Source organism: Neurospora tetrasperma, assembly GCF_000213175.1.
Source record: "Neurospora tetrasperma FGSC 2508 unplaced genomic scaffold NEUTE1scaffold_1, whole genome shotgun sequence".
Classification (NCBI taxonomy): Eukaryota; Fungi; Ascomycota; class Sordariomycetes; order Sordariales; family Sordariaceae; genus Neurospora; species Neurospora tetrasperma.
Genome location: NW_009799099.1, coordinates 5030072 through 5047168, shown reverse-complemented (window position 1 = coordinate 5047168; position 17097 = coordinate 5030072). Strand labels below are relative to the sequence as shown.

The window sequence follows — 17097 nt, the reverse complement described above, 5'->3', positions numbered from 1 at the left end:
AACCTTGGAATACGTTCTGTACTCTGTTCCAGGCCCTCTTCTTAGCAGGTACAGATCCTCTTCATCGATATGACGAACTGTTTGGCCGGGTAACCTTGGTCGTAAGTATGCGCTAGTTTCTTCACTTCCTACCTCGGGCTGAGCAGATATGGCATCACATTATCTCCGCAAAGGAATAGTGGCTGGGGCTAGCTATGGTATTATCTCTGCCTGCCTTTTCAACATATGGCCCTTATAGTCTGGGTTACTGGATTCCCTCTACTGAGTGCTGACGATGAACTCATGCAGGCCTTTTTTGGATCATTACATTGCGCCAAAGACATATCGGAATCGTTAACCATCCTATCTAGCCTGGTCCAAACATGTCGAGAGGACAAAGGTCAATCCAACCTGTCACCACAATTTTTGGTTGCACTTGCTGGGGTCTATACAAATGTTGCTGAGAGGTTTGAGAAAGCCGATAAGCCTTACCGAGTCATCAGTTGCTTCCAAAAGTGCGCTTCCAATTCACCGCACTCACAGGTCAGTATAGTTTGGTTTATTATTCAGTCATCAACCTTTGATGGGCTTACTAACATGACCTCAATACATCCAAAGATTGTCGGAGAGTCTTGCGCCAGAACTTTCGCTACAGGCGAAATTCTCGTAGGCTTGGACAGGCATCTTTTGCAACTCCATGAGGCGCTTGGGCTTGAAGAAGGAGAGTTTTGGAGAATACAGTTTGAAGACGCCCATACACGTAGGTTACCTCTACCAGACTTCTCTCAGTTCTTCAAATGGAACTTATGGACGCATGTGCTGAAGCTTTTCTTCGATCACGCAGGTAGCCTGAGTGCTTACAAGGAGTTAATTCAGGCATTGGATCCGGGCTTTCCATGCACAACCCCACGCTCTCGTCAGACTTACCATAACCTTGTCGAGCGCATATTCGCGAGAGAGACTGTAAAAGGATGGTGTACTTCATCAGCACGTCGTCAAGTCTTCCTTCGTCTACTAATGCCGGATTCTTCCGTCCGCCTTGACGTACTCGGTACTGCCCTCGCTACGGGTCTTTCCAAGATAATTAACACAAGTTCTCTCTTTCCTCCTATCACACTCTATCTTGACGCTGCGGATATTGAGCGTGAGAGCCCGGGGTCCCGTACGGCATGCAAAGCCTATGGCTTGTTGTGTGCAGGACTCCTTTCCCAACAACCAAGCTTGGCAGCGCGGACCTTGGACATTGATCCCTTGGATATAATGCACACAAGGGGCCAAAGATTGCTCTCTATTCTGACAGAGCAACTACGGGCACTGCTCATCAAGCTTCTTTGTTGCCAGAATGTCAACAGAGAGGTCTATATCGTTATCACCATCAGCTCTCCCTCGGAACTAGTACAGGACGTTCTCTCCACTCTTTCCAGCATTGTGCAATCGACAGACACCCGAGTCACCGTCATTCTTTTGCAAACATCATCCAGCCAAGAAGAGCCTGTTTTCTGTGACGCTTCACGGTCTGACACGCCCGAATTCTGTTCAGAAAGGATAGAAAGTGCGGAGATCTCCACTGCGCTTGACCACGACATCAAAGACTGGCTTACTGGACATACCACGCCATCAAAGCTGTTCCTTGATAAGGAAGCGGAGTCAGAGGCCTTTCAGAAGTTGAAAAACTCGGTATCGTCGTCGGAAACCGAGCAATTTTTGGTTTATTTAGAACAGGCATCCAAGGAAGCAGATTCGCCGATACAACCACTACCCCTCTATCAAAGCTCGGCTAGGTTTATCGCAAGAATTATACGTCGTCATGGTCATTGGCTTTTGGTGGCTCTTGTGTGGATCTACAATGCTAGCCGTCCTCTGACTCTCGAGCAACTGGACGAAGCTGTTGACTTTGACTTGACCCTTGGGCCGGAGTTACTCAGAGTTCTTTCATCGAGTGCACCGCAATCAGCGCAAGATGTTCACAATTTCAGCGAAAGAACCCCGACCCTTTTGCGCCGTATGGTGGCAAGGGACATTGTGCAGGTTCTTCCTGGCGTTGTAGTAGTGGACAACGGCTTTGTCTTTCCACTTGATGAACGGCTTCGTCAGTTTCTCAAGAATCCAGAAAATCTCGAGCCCATACTGGCATCTTCACCATCAGGTCATCTCGCCCTTTCTTGTTTTCTGCAGATTAAGTACGAACTTCTGAGACAAACTGACACCGGTGCCACGGAGGTTGATGGGAAAACAATGGTACGGCAAAGCTCACTGGCACCGTATGCATTTGCGTCATGGGCAACACATTACTCGGACTCCTTCACGCCAGACTCCAGCAGCAACGTTCACCACGACGCTATACTGGCAGCAAATGGTACTACTTCCCTTGAAAGTCTCATAGTAGGATTTCTCAACAACTCGGCGGAGGAAGAGAAATGGCTCAAACTTGTCAGGTTTTCGGCCGCTAAATTGTCAAACGGAAAGGTGGTCGGTGGTCTTGCACCTGAGTCCGATGCCCTGCCGGGCATAGTTCAATCCCAACTCAGCCTTTCGCACCGACAGGCCGCCTGCCTCTCTACGATCCTCGCCACTCGATTGGACACTTGGAACAGTGCCTACGACAGCTTGTTACTGAAAGCAATCGATGAAGGCGACCGTTCTCTGTATGAAGCTCTTTGCAAACTGCCCAAGAGAATATGCCACACCTACAAGACGGAGACTATTGCGCGAGCCCTCTTAGAACCGTCGCCACACACGAATGTTTTGTTTGATGGAAAGTTACAGGATCTTTTCACTTCGCTTCCCCCAAGCATGACTCTCTACAGCATTGCTTCCAGGAACCCAGAAATCATTGACTCCATCCTCACCGATTTGGGGAGAACTCAGCACGCTCGCTACCTGTTACATAGGGCGAGTCGGCTTGGAGATTTGCCAATTGTTAAGAAAGTCCTGACAGGAGTCGGTGACAGTGTAGATGATGGCATCAGTACTGGAGGACTGTCTCTGAAGAGTGAATCGCTCCTCCTGGCTGCAGTTTCAGGGCAACTGGAGGTTGTCCAAAAGGCATTGGAGCTTGGTGCTCGTATCAATTGTTGTGCTGAGTCAGGATTGACCGCATTAATGTTGGCCTCCATGAATGGGTTCACAACAATAGTGCGCCTGCTCCTCACCAAGGAAGAACTTGATATCAACGCAAAACACCATGTCACAGGCAATTCTGCTCTCCATCTAGCTAGCCGCGGCGGCTCCATCAAGACAGTCAGACTTCTCTTAGAACATCACGCCGATCCCCTCATGGAGAACTCCAGTGGCTTTCTACCTTTACATCTCGCAATTGCCCAGGGCCATTCCGAGGTAGCAAGTTTTCTCGTGGACAGAATGGAAGGACAGGTAACATACACGACAGTGCCCTTACGAGAACCCATATATCGCGAGTCAAAGACGGCCACCCGCCGCCCCCGAGATTATGATTCGGACGGTACAGACACGGACAGTTACCCAGAAACGGAGTCAGATAGCGATTCGGATTCGGATACAGAACAACCTGCAACCAAGAATGATTCCAGCGGCGGAAGGGCAGAGGAACCAGTGAGGCTTTTCTGTCCATTCAACACCGCCGCGACCTCTGGGATGACTGCCTTGCTCTTGGCCGCACGCCGATGTTATGCACCGATATGCAAGGCTATGATAGCAAAGCATGCCGATGTAAACCTCGTGGATAGCTCGAAAAGGTCGGCTTTGCACCATGCAGCAGAGATTGGCTCAGAAGACTTGGTGAGGCTTCTCCTGGAAGAACGAGCGGATCCCTCTCTTGAGAGCAACTCGGGCCAGATTGCTCTGGATTATGCCTCCCTTTATGGACATGATGGTGTTGTACGGCTGCTCTTGGAACATGACAATGATTTGATCAAGAGACTGGATGAGGACGATGAATCACCTCCTCTTAACGCAGCGTTATCGCCCTGCCAGACTCACGTTGTGTGTACTCTGGTTAAGGCATTCTTGAAGAACGGTATTACCCATTCAGGCCTGACATTAGGGCTGCAAAGAGCAGTAAGGATGCAGAACACATCTGTGGTGGAATTATTGTTGGACAACGGCGTTGACATCAATGCTGTCGACCAATACAAGAACACTGCATTGCATTTCGCGGCTTTTGGTGATCGAGTCAACATGGCAAAGCTCCTTGTGATGAGGAACGCCCGTCTTGACTGTCCGGATAATGGGGGCTTTACACCTCTCATGGATGCCGCCCGCACGGGTTCTCTTTCATCGATGAAGGTCTTGATCGATGCGGGGGCCAACCTAGAGGCACTGAATGACTCTGGATTATCTGCGCTTGATCTGGCGATCAAGAACAAAAAAGTGAAGTGTGGACAATTGCTGCTGGCTAAACTCGCTCAACACAGTTCGGCTTGGATGACCCCGTCGAACAAGAACCTAAGACAGTACTTACGTTTCGCCATCAAAAGTTTAAATACCAACATCGCCATGACTATCCTCCTTGAAGTGATAGGAAAGGAGTCAGAGAGTGGCTTCCGGCCGTCAAGTAAGGAGTTGATCTCTTCGCTGCTCTGGAAAAAGTGGAGTTCGGTACTTGAATTAGTTTTGGCTCATTGGGACGTTTCAAGCCTTCATCTCGGTGTGTACGGGACGGCTCTGCATTACGCTGCTATGCGTCACCAATCTCCTGTTGTCGAACAGATATTGAAGCACCCCAAGCATCCCATCAAATTTGACACGAAAGCCGGTATATATGGGACACCGCTTCAAGCCGCAATTGCCAGTCAGCCAAAAGCGCAGAGAGCGCGTGAATGTTTGGCCACGATAGAACTTCTCCTAAGTCAAGGCGCTGACCCTACCATCGTAGGTGAGGGAATTACCGGTGCGCTGCAGGCGGCAGCCTATAACAGGCACCGCGTGGTTGTCAAAATTCTTTTGGAGAAGCTGGGTCGGAAGGATGTGCTGCGAACTGGTGGACAATTTGGAACAGTCCTCCAGGCCCTCATATCTGGTCCCAAAGAAGACGATGATGAGGTGGGTGAGCTTTTCCATCTTCTCATCAAGCATGGGGAGTCAGTTATGCGAAAAGGAGGGAGTCAGGACTTGACTGCCCTCCACCGAGCTGCCCGGTTTGCATCGTTACCGATAGTGAAACTGGTGAGGGAGCAGCCGGACGTCCACATCGATCAACCCGACCGTATGGGCTGCTTACCCATCCATCATGCTGTGCGACAACAGCGTTCTCGATTGGACATTGTCCGAGCCTTGGATCCGCACTTGGAAACACTATGGAAGTCTGACCACCTCAAGAGATCTATCTTGCATATGGCGGCCGCGGCAGGAGCTTTGGACGTTGTCGAGGAGGTCCTGCACGTTGCGAGCCAAACTGAACCTGCAGGCGATATCGTCAAACTCGTGAATGAGCCAGATGTTGACGGCTGGACTCCATTACATTGGGCCTGTAGGTCCCATGCATATTACGCCGACGATGTCCTAAAGCTTTTGCTTAAGAACGGCGCCGACAAGACTAAGACAACTAAGAAAGGGTGGTTGCCGCGCCATGTTGCAATCTTTCACGGTTCCAGGGGCTTATTACCTTTTCTTGGAGGCGAAAGAGAAGAAGAAGGGGACAGCGAGGAATCCGAGGATAGTGATCACAGCACACGCGGGAGTGACAGGGGGGAACTGCCCACCCAAAAGGCGGAGAACACACACACTAGTTGTGACAGTTGCTTATGTGTAGGTCACCAAACCTATATGCTCGATCATCCTCAAGCTGACACACTGCTTTTACAGTCTAACTACGGGGACGCTTGGCATTGCACTACATGCACCAATGAATGTCCTCAAGATGAGTTTGACTTGTGCTTCAAGTGCTTTCCACACAGAGCCATTGTCCATCCGCCCAGCCATGTCTTCGAGTCGCTGACGGATGGGTGGTATTGGTCATATCACCAAGAAAGGCGCGTTGCCCTTGGCTTGGGACACGACGCCGGATCTGATTCCGATTCTGATTTTTCTGATTCTTCTGATTCCTCTGGTTCCGATTCCAATTAATGCTGACAGTGAGGTGAGGGTGTGACGGGCTGGTCAAAACCTGTTGCTACACTGGCGGCATGCTCAAGCTAGAACGATATTACTCCTTCCCTAAGGAGTAGGGGGAGGGGATATATGGATCGCGTTTTGCTTTTAGGAACAGTTATTGTTGAACATTTCATTCTTATATAACATATGCAGAGTAATGTAGTAGGTATTTATACAGCGAGCGTCTCTCCAGTGAATGAGATTATCTGTCTGGGCGCTTCCTAATGCTCGGGCGAAGATAACAATGAAAAATAATGTAAGTGAATGGAAGATATCTGAGAAGAGGCACCTGCCCTGATTTTGGGAAGATACATTATAAGGCTTGAAGGGTCAGGGTGAAATTGCTCAAAGAGTAGGTAGGTATCTCTGAAAAGTCGGGCTCGCATACTCGTAGCCAAGGCTCCGGCCGTAGAGCCAAAAAGAAAAGGAAATGGAGCTTGGGAAAGAAAATGGAAACGAGCAAAACCAAGGAGGTCAGGAAAAGCGATGCGAGCTAAAACGATGCAGGCACCTTCATCACGTAAGATGGCCGAAATCCGGGGCCGACGTCGAGGATTAGTAAGTCGATGACTGTGATGTCGAGATGAGGATGCGTCCACTAAGACGAACCTCACTAGCAATTGGAGCTGCCCCACTCTTTCAGCCGTTATTCATCAAAGGATGACTCCAATTCTCCTCGAGACATAAAATCGCAACATCCTAACAGTGACGTTGAGGTCTCTCCCAATCATCCAAACATCAATATCACCAAAAGATACCAGAGCCCTCAAGTCCCCAGTCTCAGTTCACCCACTCCTCATCCAGACACAGCGCACTCGCGCACCAAAGAAACAACAACAAAACATCCAAGATGACCTCCTCCGAACCCATCACCCTCACCTACCTAACCGTCGACGTCTTCACCTCCACGCGCTACCTCGGCAACCCCCTCGCGGTCGTCCTCATCCCCGCCTCCCTCCGCCCCCATCTCACACAAGACGTCAAGCAGCGCATCGCCCGCGAATTCAACTTCTCCGAGACCGTCTTCCTGCACACGCTGGACGACGAAGCGCGTGATGGTTTGTCTGTTACAAGCCGGGAGATCGACATCTTCACCATCGAGGAGGAACTCCCCTTTGCCGGCCACCCTACGGTGGGAACAGCGTACTTAGTGCTGAACCATTTGGGCTGGAAGCACGTCGATACGCTTGTTACCAAGGCGGGGCCGATTGCTATTAGACCGCTGGAGGGAGAGGGGGAGAGGGTCAAGGCTACTATTCCGCATGCTGTGCATGTTCATTCGCAGACGCTTGGCGGGATCTTGGGGAGCGGGGAGGTGAAGCCGGAGACGGAGACCATGATCAAAGCTTCGCTGTCCGATGACCCCTATGCTATCTACCCGCCAACACATTACGGCCCTTCCGGGCCTTATCCTTTCCTCCTCTTCGGCTCACTGAATGAGGTACCTGGAGTGACCGCCTGCTGCCCAGCATTGCTCGACTGGCTGCCCCGCTCGTCAGGCAGAGAAGCGCTGCATCAAGTTCCCCAAATCCTGGGAAAGCCCGGTCGCCTCGGAAAGCGGTGGGACATCAAAGTTCAAGCGCTGCGAAGAACAAGTACCTTGATAATTTGATGCCGGTGAGGGGAGCGCCCTTTGGGCCGCTGTTTGAGCTCGAGTGTGGGCCATGGCTCGTCGAACGCCGCCTATTCTACAAGCATCTTCCTTTTCGCAGCCCTAACCAACTCCCCCGTATGCAACTCTCAGCCAATCGATAAGAGTTGCGCCATATCCTGCTGCCTGAATGGGACGGCCTAATCTACCCACTCAGCGGCGGCGTTGATGAGCGACATCAAGACCGCGCTCGACGAGATCGAGACAGCAGCATCGAAGGCTCTCCGAAAAACAATGCCGGTCTGGCGCACAGTCCCCAAGCTTGACCTCTTCTGGTTGGCCGGCATCGCCCCACCCGAAATTATCAGACGAGAAACGGCCCGGGCCGCGGCAGGGCTCCATACCCTCCGGCCCATCACCCGCTCACCCAACGCTTGCGCACGCCCCCACCGCGCGGCTGGTCCCATCTCCACTCCCTCACCGAATCCTAAGCCCCCCCCCCCCCGGATAAAAACACACCGGAGGAAACGTGGCTCCCCCGCCTCCCCGGCCTCCGGAGATGGCTCGCCCCCGACTCGGCAGTACCACCCCGACGCCGGAAAATGTGGACCCTCCCCTCCGAAGCGGACCCGGAGCTCCACTGGCTCACGCACCGACCGGCATGCCTGGCTGATCTACCCTGTGGTATTAGATGTAAGGGGACCTTGTATAAAAATCGTAAGCAAAATAGTAAGGGAAACGGGTAAAAGTTCTTACTATTAATTTTATTTTCACCGCCGATTCGCAGCGCATAGGGGCGGAGAGTGTTTCTGTTCCCCGCTACCAACCATGTCCGGTTCCAAAGTTCCAGAAATTTGGAGTACTTTAAGGGAAAGATAGGCTTTTGCTGCATCTCATCCTTCCACCTAAGTTCAATGCAATCAACATCTTCCAAGTTTGGACGCTGAAGTAGTTCGTCGAAGGACGAAAACTCTATTTCGAAGGCATTATCATATAGAGCTTGAATAGCTACAAATGTAATTAAACAAAAGATCTAGCATGGTACTATAGCAATAGGAAAGGTCACTCTAGAAAAGTGTTAGTTTGAATCAACGGTTAAAGGCAAGAATACATATACATCTGCCCCCTTATCAATTTTATTAGCCGATAGCTTATTTTGATTGATCGTAATCTGAGTAGTAAGCCTTGACTGCTTTGTATCCGGATCGCGAACGACAAGTAGCTTGACTTGTTGATAAAGCATATTCTCATAAGTGCTGGGCTGAAAACTAATGCCTCCTATAAGCACCAATGTATGAAAGGCAAGCCGATGTCTAGGATCACAAGGTATATCGACTGCGCGTTCCCACAAAGTGCTAAGAATAAGTAGAATATCGTTTGTTGTAGCTTCGGTTTTCTCAAATGTTTATTTGCATGTGAGGTTGAACTTTTGTGCAAGAGTTAATTGGATCCACTGTGAGAAGAAATGTTAGTATACAGTATCAGTATAGGTAAGGAGGGAATCTACCTGGATAATCTCTCTACGGGCCTTCCTACGGTTGCCAAGTAATGTCCATTGTTCGGAATCTTCGTCTGAATCTTTATTTGAATCTGGATCCCTTCTCTTCGCGAGCACTACAGCATCAGCTTGAGCTACTATATACTTCCATACAGTAATAATAGTTACTGTTGATTGAACTGATTGTACCTGCTTCTGTTCTTCGGTCCCGTCTATACACAGACGCCTGCATCTTGCATAGCGTGTATAGTCGGCCAGAAAGCTCTTGCAGATAGTAATAGACTTTTTCTTATTTCGGCACACACCAAACCAAACCTCATCAGCCTCTTTTTATATTAATTTAAACACATCTATAACGAATCTAAAAAGAATTAGTACGCAATATCAAAGAAATAGAAAAAATGATAAGGTATATACCTATTCCATAGACACTACGCGCGTTCTTGCTCGGTTTTGGTCTTCTTACAAAGCGAACGCTCATGTATTATTACCGTAAATTCGTCGACGTCGGCAAATGCTCTTCTTTTCCGTTCTTCGACGTCGCGTTCAGTCGGCGTTATCGGCGGTTTTCGTAGCTCCATCCCTTCCGTATTGCATAGGGATGGAGTGCGATCAGCACCATGAGACTCAAAACAATACCCTCTCAAGCTGCAATAGCTTACGAGCTCAGTATGTTTGGGAGGAGAAATCCATTAGAAAACTCGGAAGGAGGGTTTCATATGAAAACAACGCAATCCTCACAAGGTAGGGGCCGTAATTCATGCGGTAGAATCAACCGGGAAGAATTGATAAATAATGAATGCAATGAGAATGGACAGAAGTGTGCTTGTTTGGTTCAGTCAGGAATCTGAGGGTAAAGACGCAATATATATCTTGAGGCCCTCTAACTCGCCTGAAGTGATATACGTACGGAGAAAAGTGGTTACCAAAGCCAACCACACCTCCCAAAAGCCAACCACGCTTCCCAAAAGCTAACCACGCTTCCCAAAAGCTAACCACACCTCCCAGTTAGAAGTATTAAGTATATGGAGTAGGTGTCAGGGGTAAATGGCAGGGGTAAGTACCTTGTGTAGTGTATGCCTAGCCCACTCGGCTGGGCTTGGCGTAAGTGGAACGGTGCACTCGATGGCGAAGGCAATGAAAACGGTTGCAAGAAACGGCGGCGGCGTTTTTAGCTGAGTCATCCAAACCCCTGTAAAAACCTCCTCCCATAGACATGCTTCCGATTGGTAGCTTATCTATGGGAGAGCGGACGGGATCCCGAGTTTTCTACCATCTATGGTCGTATGTGATTGAATTACTTTGTTTATTTGGCTATATTGTTATATGCACAAGAAGAGGTATGATTATAGTGGTGGTGGTTATGCTGATGTTGGTGTTGGTGATGGTGATATTGAGGATTTTGAAGTTTTATACGCGAAAGACAGAGACTAGAGGTGGAATTTGAGTCACATTTACGGAGCACAATCGGCCTGCTATAGACTTTCGGAGGTTGTAAATGTGTATGTGACTATGTGAGGTGTGAACCAAAACTTCAGACACCTTGTCTGTTTGCGTGCGTATCTTGAGTCGTGGTGTTTCGGTCTGTTATTGATGGAATCGTATACATCTGCGATCCTAAAGTTGGCGAAAAGGTAAATTATCATATATACCAACTATGTTTGATGAAACGTGACTTTAACATTACCACTATTGTTCTTCCTTCTTCTTCCATCTCGAAGTTCTTCATCCCGTTTTCTCCTACCGAAGCTGCACGCCCAGTCTGAGCCCTTATCTGCCTGATTCTCAACCTCCTTCAGTTGGTCCATTGATGTAGGGAACTTCTCCGACACTTTCAAGCGCAGAGCGAGGCTTTGGATTAACGAATCCCGGAAACCTTTCATCTCGAGTCCATGTAGCTGACCACAAAATACGCCTGTGTAGCACGCAGTTACGAATTGTAGAGTTATACCGGCTTGAGGCAAAAAGAAGTACATGTACCGCACTCTTGATCCTTGGATACCCCTTTTAGAATTGTTGATTTTTTTGTCAGTATAAACGAGGGACACCGGAAGTTAATAAAGAGTGATTGTAGTTGATGAATTTAGAAACTGCACTGTTTCTTTTCGGTCTGCTGACACTCTTTCACTACCAGCCATATAGCTGGGGCCTCGATCGTTAGCATTCTTCGGCAGACCCAAGCGTGCCTGATCCAGGTGATCGAGATAACGTCTTGTCAGATATAAGAGGGATTCCATACGAATGTCGTGTCCACGTCCAGACCCCACGTAAAATAATCATCCGGATCCGTATACTGGGAAGAAAGGCTATCGCTTACGGTTCTCAATCCGGACATAGAGGGCGTACGGGCTCTGACAAGGCTCTGAGGTGCTGTAACAAATGTTGCACACGGCCGAAGAATTAAATATCGTGGAAGTGCATTTGCTTGAATCACCGTTGTGTAATAAAGTCGGAGTGGATGGGTTTTCATAAATCTGGTGATTCACCCATACCTTCATAAACTACTCTGCTCAATCTTTCCGGCGGCGCTAAGCTTTGCCAGACGCTGAATTCCAAGTCATCATGCTCGGCAGACCAATTAGCAGGTGTAAGGATAACTTGTTAGAGGTCCCTCGGAAACCAGCATATAACCCAACCGTAGATCCCGCATTCTTGCACAGAGCAACATCTCGTCTTTTCCTAGGGCATATGGTCGTTCATCGTCTACACTCCCAACCGAGGCATACCATGTTCGAATAACTAGCCCGCAAAGGCTATGGCTGTGCTTTGACTTGCAATGTACCGGGGGAAAAGGAAAACAAAATCTCTGAGTCCTAGAGGTAGTCAATGCTTTTGGGGGCTTCTAGAGGACGCTATTCAAGAGCTGGTCACTGTTGGCGTCATCCAAGCGACTACGTTTAGGCTTCGCCAGCTTGATGAATGAGTGTCAACGGATCTTCTCGTTGTCGCCCTGGCGGCTGTTGAATAGAAAACAGGGAATGCGGTGATTCATATTGCCAATACAACCACCAAATATATCGATGTCAGTATCAGACTATCTGCTAAATATCCACCATTACGTGAAGCGTGTGGGATGAGGGCTATCTGCAATTATGGTGTATCATGCCTGTTTGACCAACCTTAGCGGTTTACTTCATCATGGAACTGGCAATAAAGCCTCCTGCGACAAATGTGTAAATGGTAGGTAGGTTCCTGGTTTTGAAATGCCGACCGCAAACGGACCGAAACCTAGAGGTAGCAACCCGACACCCACAGAGTGAACTCCGAAAAAAATGAGAAACTCTTGGGGACGCCGCTCTTGGCTGAGCCCGTGCTATTCATTGTTGACAAAAAGCTGCACCTGGCTGTCGTATGTTCATCTGATACCTCACCCCATAAACATCACCCTACAGCCATATGCGATGCAAGCTGGGACAAGACAAGGAAGTGGTTGGCGCAATGAGACACTTCCAGTTCCTGCAATGAGCTGATATGGTACTTAAAAAATCTTGTCTCACACGGGACCGCTATTGCATGCAAGAGCTCATCGTCTGTAGGATGAGTGGAAATTATGCGAGGAAGCCAATAGCAACACGATGGATGTTAGTTCGCCCGTGGAGGGGTCATATATAGAAAAAAAAATGAACCTTGTGATTCATGGTTACAGGCTTGCCCAACTTGGCTTGACCTGAAATCATAAACTTGACTTGTTTGGTAACTAAGGCCTTGGAGGGAATGTGTGACGAGATAGGCTGTCATCCTCAGTTCAGTGTGTGCTGAGTTCGCAAGTTCTCCTGTAATGCAATATCGAAAGTGTTGAGGACTTCTGAGCGTTAACGGGGAGCGAGGTAGATAGGCCCTTGTACAGCATATTCGTAGAAGGTACTCTTAACTCCGGAGACATCGCCAATGAATGTTATCCAAGATCTTTCTCCATCCCACCATCTTCCCTAGTGGTAACCGGGAAATAGCCGCCATCTAGCGGCCCATCCTCACCCAGTCATGCTCGCTCAATGATAAAGACGTAATTGTAAGAACAACGGACATGACTGTCCAATTTGGAATAAGCAGAGTAAATCAAGAGAGAAAGTGAGGCGTGCGGAATCATTGGCCTACAGGGATCAAGTTTGTAAGATTAGAGGTAAGCAAGTCACTGAGCTGAGAATGTGCCTTGCCCCGTGTTTCGGTCGCTGTACTTACATTGATTGTCCTTATGGGGCTGAAAAAGAAAAGAGAGAAAAAGATCCGGAAGCGCAGATCTTTATCCCGTGAAAGAAAAACGGGGTTGAGAGGGCGGGACCCAACAGGGGCAATCTTGCTGTGCTCTTTCGCCTGAGTTGGCTTCAAAATTGGTAGGAATTTGTCGGTCTTTCGTTCTTTATCCCCGTGCCCCTGTTTCCCGCTCTCTGCCATGGCTACTAGACGAACTCAACGGAGTAGCGTGCTGTCGCTCCCTGGTGAGACAAGACGGTGGCCCGTGGAATTCAGAGTTGAGACTAGGCGATGTTTACACCGAAGCGTTGCCAGATTCGGCGCTTTTCGCAGATAAATGAACGACGGTGTAAGTACAAAAAGGTAGGGTACGGCTGTGGAGGCCAAGTGCTGTTCCTCAACTTCAATGCACGCTCTTCTGCCCCCTTGAACCCGCCAAGCCTTTCCATCTTGCGTCTGACGCGCACCCGGATGACAGGCCTATGCATCCGCGGCTCCTCTGAACCAGACTGTCGGTGCCGGCCATATCCCCCAGTCTTGCGGCCACTGACCGTATCAGTAAACAAGGGTCGGATCACGGGCAGAAGACTGATTGGGGAACAGATAGTAAGAGGGGCCGAGTGACATCTTGGAAGAGGGAAGAATTGATAGCCAACAGCTAGACCAAGCCATACACTTCAGCGAGGTGCGGTGTGGAGAGCACACTACGCTCGAAGATTGGATATTTGAAAGGGAGATCTGGCATCTGAGAAAGGAGGAGGGGGAAGTGAAGGGGGGATTGCATTCAACGATCCCTGCTTTCGACCGGCTCCTATACGTTTCGTCCATCGAAGAGGGCAGAATAACATGAAGGGACATTGATCGTATAGAGTGAAAACCATCAAGGTGCTTTTACTTGAGCACCATCTGCCGGGCTTGGTTTCTTGCACCTCACTAAAGGGGGATTAGTGAAAGGCCTAGTCAGGGACAGGCAAAGGACGTAAAAAGAGGATTGTGGATTTCGATGACAAAAAGCTGACAACGAACAGGCAGAATTATTATTCATCCTCATGCGCGCAACAAATCGCAGGAGAGGCAAAAGAAAAAGATCGATCCACCCAGGGGTCGAACCTGGAACCTCCTGATTCGTAGTCAGACGCTCTGCCATTGAGCCAGCGGACCTTGTGTTGTTGGAAAACGGGCTTGTATGAGGTTCTTTTCAATGTTGTGGGAAACCCATAGTCTCGAAGTGGGGGCACAATTCTTTTTGTGGGCACCGCGGTCCGTCAAAAGCCAAAAACCCCACACTGCAAGACCCTGGATCCGCTCCGCTGCCCGAACCACCGAAGATGCCGGATCCCCGGGTGTTGGCCAGGTCAGAGAGAGATGCTCGGCATGATCCAGCAACCGATATCGACCCGACATTGCCTTCCTCGTATTCTTAATACCTAGTTCACCGGAATATACGCATGTATGTTCCCAAACGAGAAGGCGGATGAGGTTCAACATTGACCGGCGCGTTGACGTGCTTCGCATGACCAGCAAGCGTTGTCGCCAATGCATGGAATGGCGACAAAGGAGCCAACAAGACCGAGGAAGTCCGAGACATGTCTTATTTCCCCACGGATGGACGACGGGCTGCTCCACCATGACCGGGGTATGATTGCGTGTTTCCGGTCAATGACCCATCACGGTCAATGGTATATCTCTTATAGGATGGCCGTTCCACTCATACCAGCACTCGCTTCAGGAAGGTGTGTCTGTCAAGAGCAATGCTGTTGGCGACAAAACCAACAGTGACTTGAAAAGCCATAACGAAAATTTGATCTGCATGATCACGAGTTTCATTGTGTACTTCCCGAGACGAGGAAGTCGGCGACCATAATCGCCGGTCTTCGCCGATTTCAGGTTCGCTAGGTTCATGTTTGTGAAAACGGGAGCGCCGAGTAACTCCATCCCCCATTATAAGGCGCGCGAGGACAAGTGTAGAGAGTTGTGTCCCCGGAGGAGATTAGACAACGCTTCAGGAAAACGAGACCTGCCTACCCATCAAGGTTCGGAAAACATCATCCAGCACTTTGCGCTTCTTCACTCGAGCTCCAGTGGCCTCTTCGATACTGGTGCTTTCATCTTCCTTGTCAAGGGCCTCTAGCTGGGGTGTCCAGGCACGGATATGTCCGTCGGAATGTCCACTGCAGATGCCATCAGCGACATTGGCTCAGTTCCTCTCCAGACGACTATTACCAACATTAGCATATACCAAGCGAAAGGGGCACTGGTTACTTGATACGTACTGCTGGAGAGAAAGTTTCTGGTCGTTCGTTCTCCCCTCTGTGCACGGATACTCGTCGAGTCACTAGTCAGACTGTCGATTTTGTAGACCTGACGAGTAGCTGCCACAGCAGGACCCATGCCGCGTAGCCTGATAATAAGGGTACCCTCATGTAAACCTGTAACCAGCATCCCATTCTTATTCGGATAGAACAAAAACTCCTTCTTTCGTGGAGTAAGTCGTGAAGGCGAGACAAACATTGTCATATGTCCATTGTAATCATTTCGGATGGTTGTGGCCAGAGCTCGCCAAAGTGTTCGCCCCTGTAGCGGTATCCCAAACACAAAATTGGCGATTGTGACCTGCAGACACAATGTACGCACCGTCATCTGTCCAGGTCAAACCGTTTACTGGCCCGTTGTGCACCTTCGCTAAGGCACAGATACCCAAATCTCAAAGAATCCTGATATAAGGCACGCTGAACATGGCCTGAACTGTCCATTCTACTAGGGTATATAACTCCTAGGCGGTCCTCTTAGTCCAAAAGGCCAATGAGCGTACTGTGCCGCCTGATATTCCAGAGACGCGCGACACCATCGGCTGATCCGCTGGCCACAATATGGTCATGAACAAGTGACCAGGTCACAGCCAGGTTCGCAGCAGCAGAGCCATTTATCTGGCCATGAGAGACAAGAGACTGGACGGCAGCCGAAGAAGGCAGGTCGACGAGCCGGGCGCCCAAACGCTGTGTTCCGCAAGCAACAAGCAGATGAAAGGCGATGGGTGAGGTGGCGTGTGAAGAAACCTTTGCACCCAGCTCAAACGTGCCAACCAAGCGTGCCGTATTTGTAGACCAGTCTGCTCCAGGGCAATTAGCAAGGAGCCAGGAGTAGACGAACAAACGCCCAAGCGGTACCTACATTCTCCCTTCGAGCCCTTTGAGAACCAAAGCACTTACGTGGTCCGGCTTGATGAGCCCAGAGGAACGCCGGTTGAAGAGTGGATTCCGGGTTGGTGACCCGCCCGAGCCCGCCGACCCGTACCCCAGCCAGCAAGCGAGGTTGCCGTCCGCTCTCCGCCATCAAAGCGGAACCGTGGAGCAGAGCGAAAGAAATGTGCTAAGTTGATGATCGGCCTTCATGTTGATGGTGACAGCCAAGACGCGGTGTCAGGACGGATCGGGTTTAAATAGCGTGGACCATGACGTGCAAGGGCAGTCTATGCAGGATAGAGGTCTCATGGCGGGCTTGGGCTGATGAACTAGCGACCGGATGGAGGACCGTACCCAGACTGTCGGATGCCTTGGCTTTCGTCGGATTGCAACCCATTTTGCTACATTACAGACGGGGAAGCATCATCACCTCGAGTGGCAGAGGGAGGGTGAAAACAGCTATTCCATTAGGCGGGCCGAAAATATCGATAATATCTTTTGTGCTGCTTGGATGGACACTGCATTGAGTGAGGATGAATGAGGAAAGATTGAGTGAGCCACCAAGCCGACGTTGTTGCTTTTCCGTG

The 17097-nt window shown here is 49.6% G+C and overlaps 4 protein-coding genes across 4 annotated transcripts; 2 read left to right on the top strand and 2 right to left on the bottom strand.

Annotated features, from left to right (window-relative positions):
• Nucleotides 1-4798: 4798 nt before the first annotated feature.
• On the bottom strand, nucleotides 4799-5109 carry NEUTE1DRAFT_116108 (uncharacterized protein; the record flags this gene model as incomplete). Its single annotated transcript, XM_009850210.1, has 1 exon — nucleotides 4799-5109. The coding sequence occupies one exon, from the start codon at nucleotides 5029-5031 to the stop codon at nucleotides 4801-4803; it is 231 nt and encodes a 76-aa protein (XP_009848512.1).
• Nucleotides 5110-6898: 1789 nt separating this feature from the next.
• On the top strand, nucleotides 6899-7652 carry NEUTE1DRAFT_135397 (uncharacterized protein; the record flags this gene model as incomplete). Its single annotated transcript, XM_009850209.1, has 2 exons — nucleotides 6899-7489; nucleotides 7548-7652. 2 exons carry the CDS (start codon nucleotides 6899-6901, stop codon nucleotides 7650-7652), a joined length of 696 nt encoding a protein of 231 aa, XP_009848511.1.
• A 4623-nt stretch (nucleotides 7653-12275) lies between these two features.
• On the top strand, nucleotides 12276-12607 carry NEUTE1DRAFT_98575 (uncharacterized protein; the record flags this gene model as incomplete). Its single annotated transcript, XM_009850208.1, has 3 exons — nucleotides 12276-12310; nucleotides 12393-12486; nucleotides 12530-12607. 3 exons carry the CDS (start codon nucleotides 12276-12278, stop codon nucleotides 12605-12607), a joined length of 207 nt encoding a protein of 68 aa, XP_009848510.1.
• A 2723-nt stretch (nucleotides 12608-15330) lies between these two features.
• Nucleotides 15331-16661, bottom strand: NEUTE1DRAFT_120422 (uncharacterized protein; the record flags this gene model as incomplete). The annotated part of the gene is made up of 6 exons (XM_009850207.1): nucleotides 15331-15524; nucleotides 15602-15638; nucleotides 15690-15883; nucleotides 15924-16010; nucleotides 16141-16437; nucleotides 16538-16661. 6 exons carry the CDS (start codon nucleotides 16659-16661, stop codon nucleotides 15331-15333), a joined length of 933 nt encoding a protein of 310 aa, XP_009848509.1.
• Nucleotides 16662-17097: the final 436 nt, after the last annotated feature.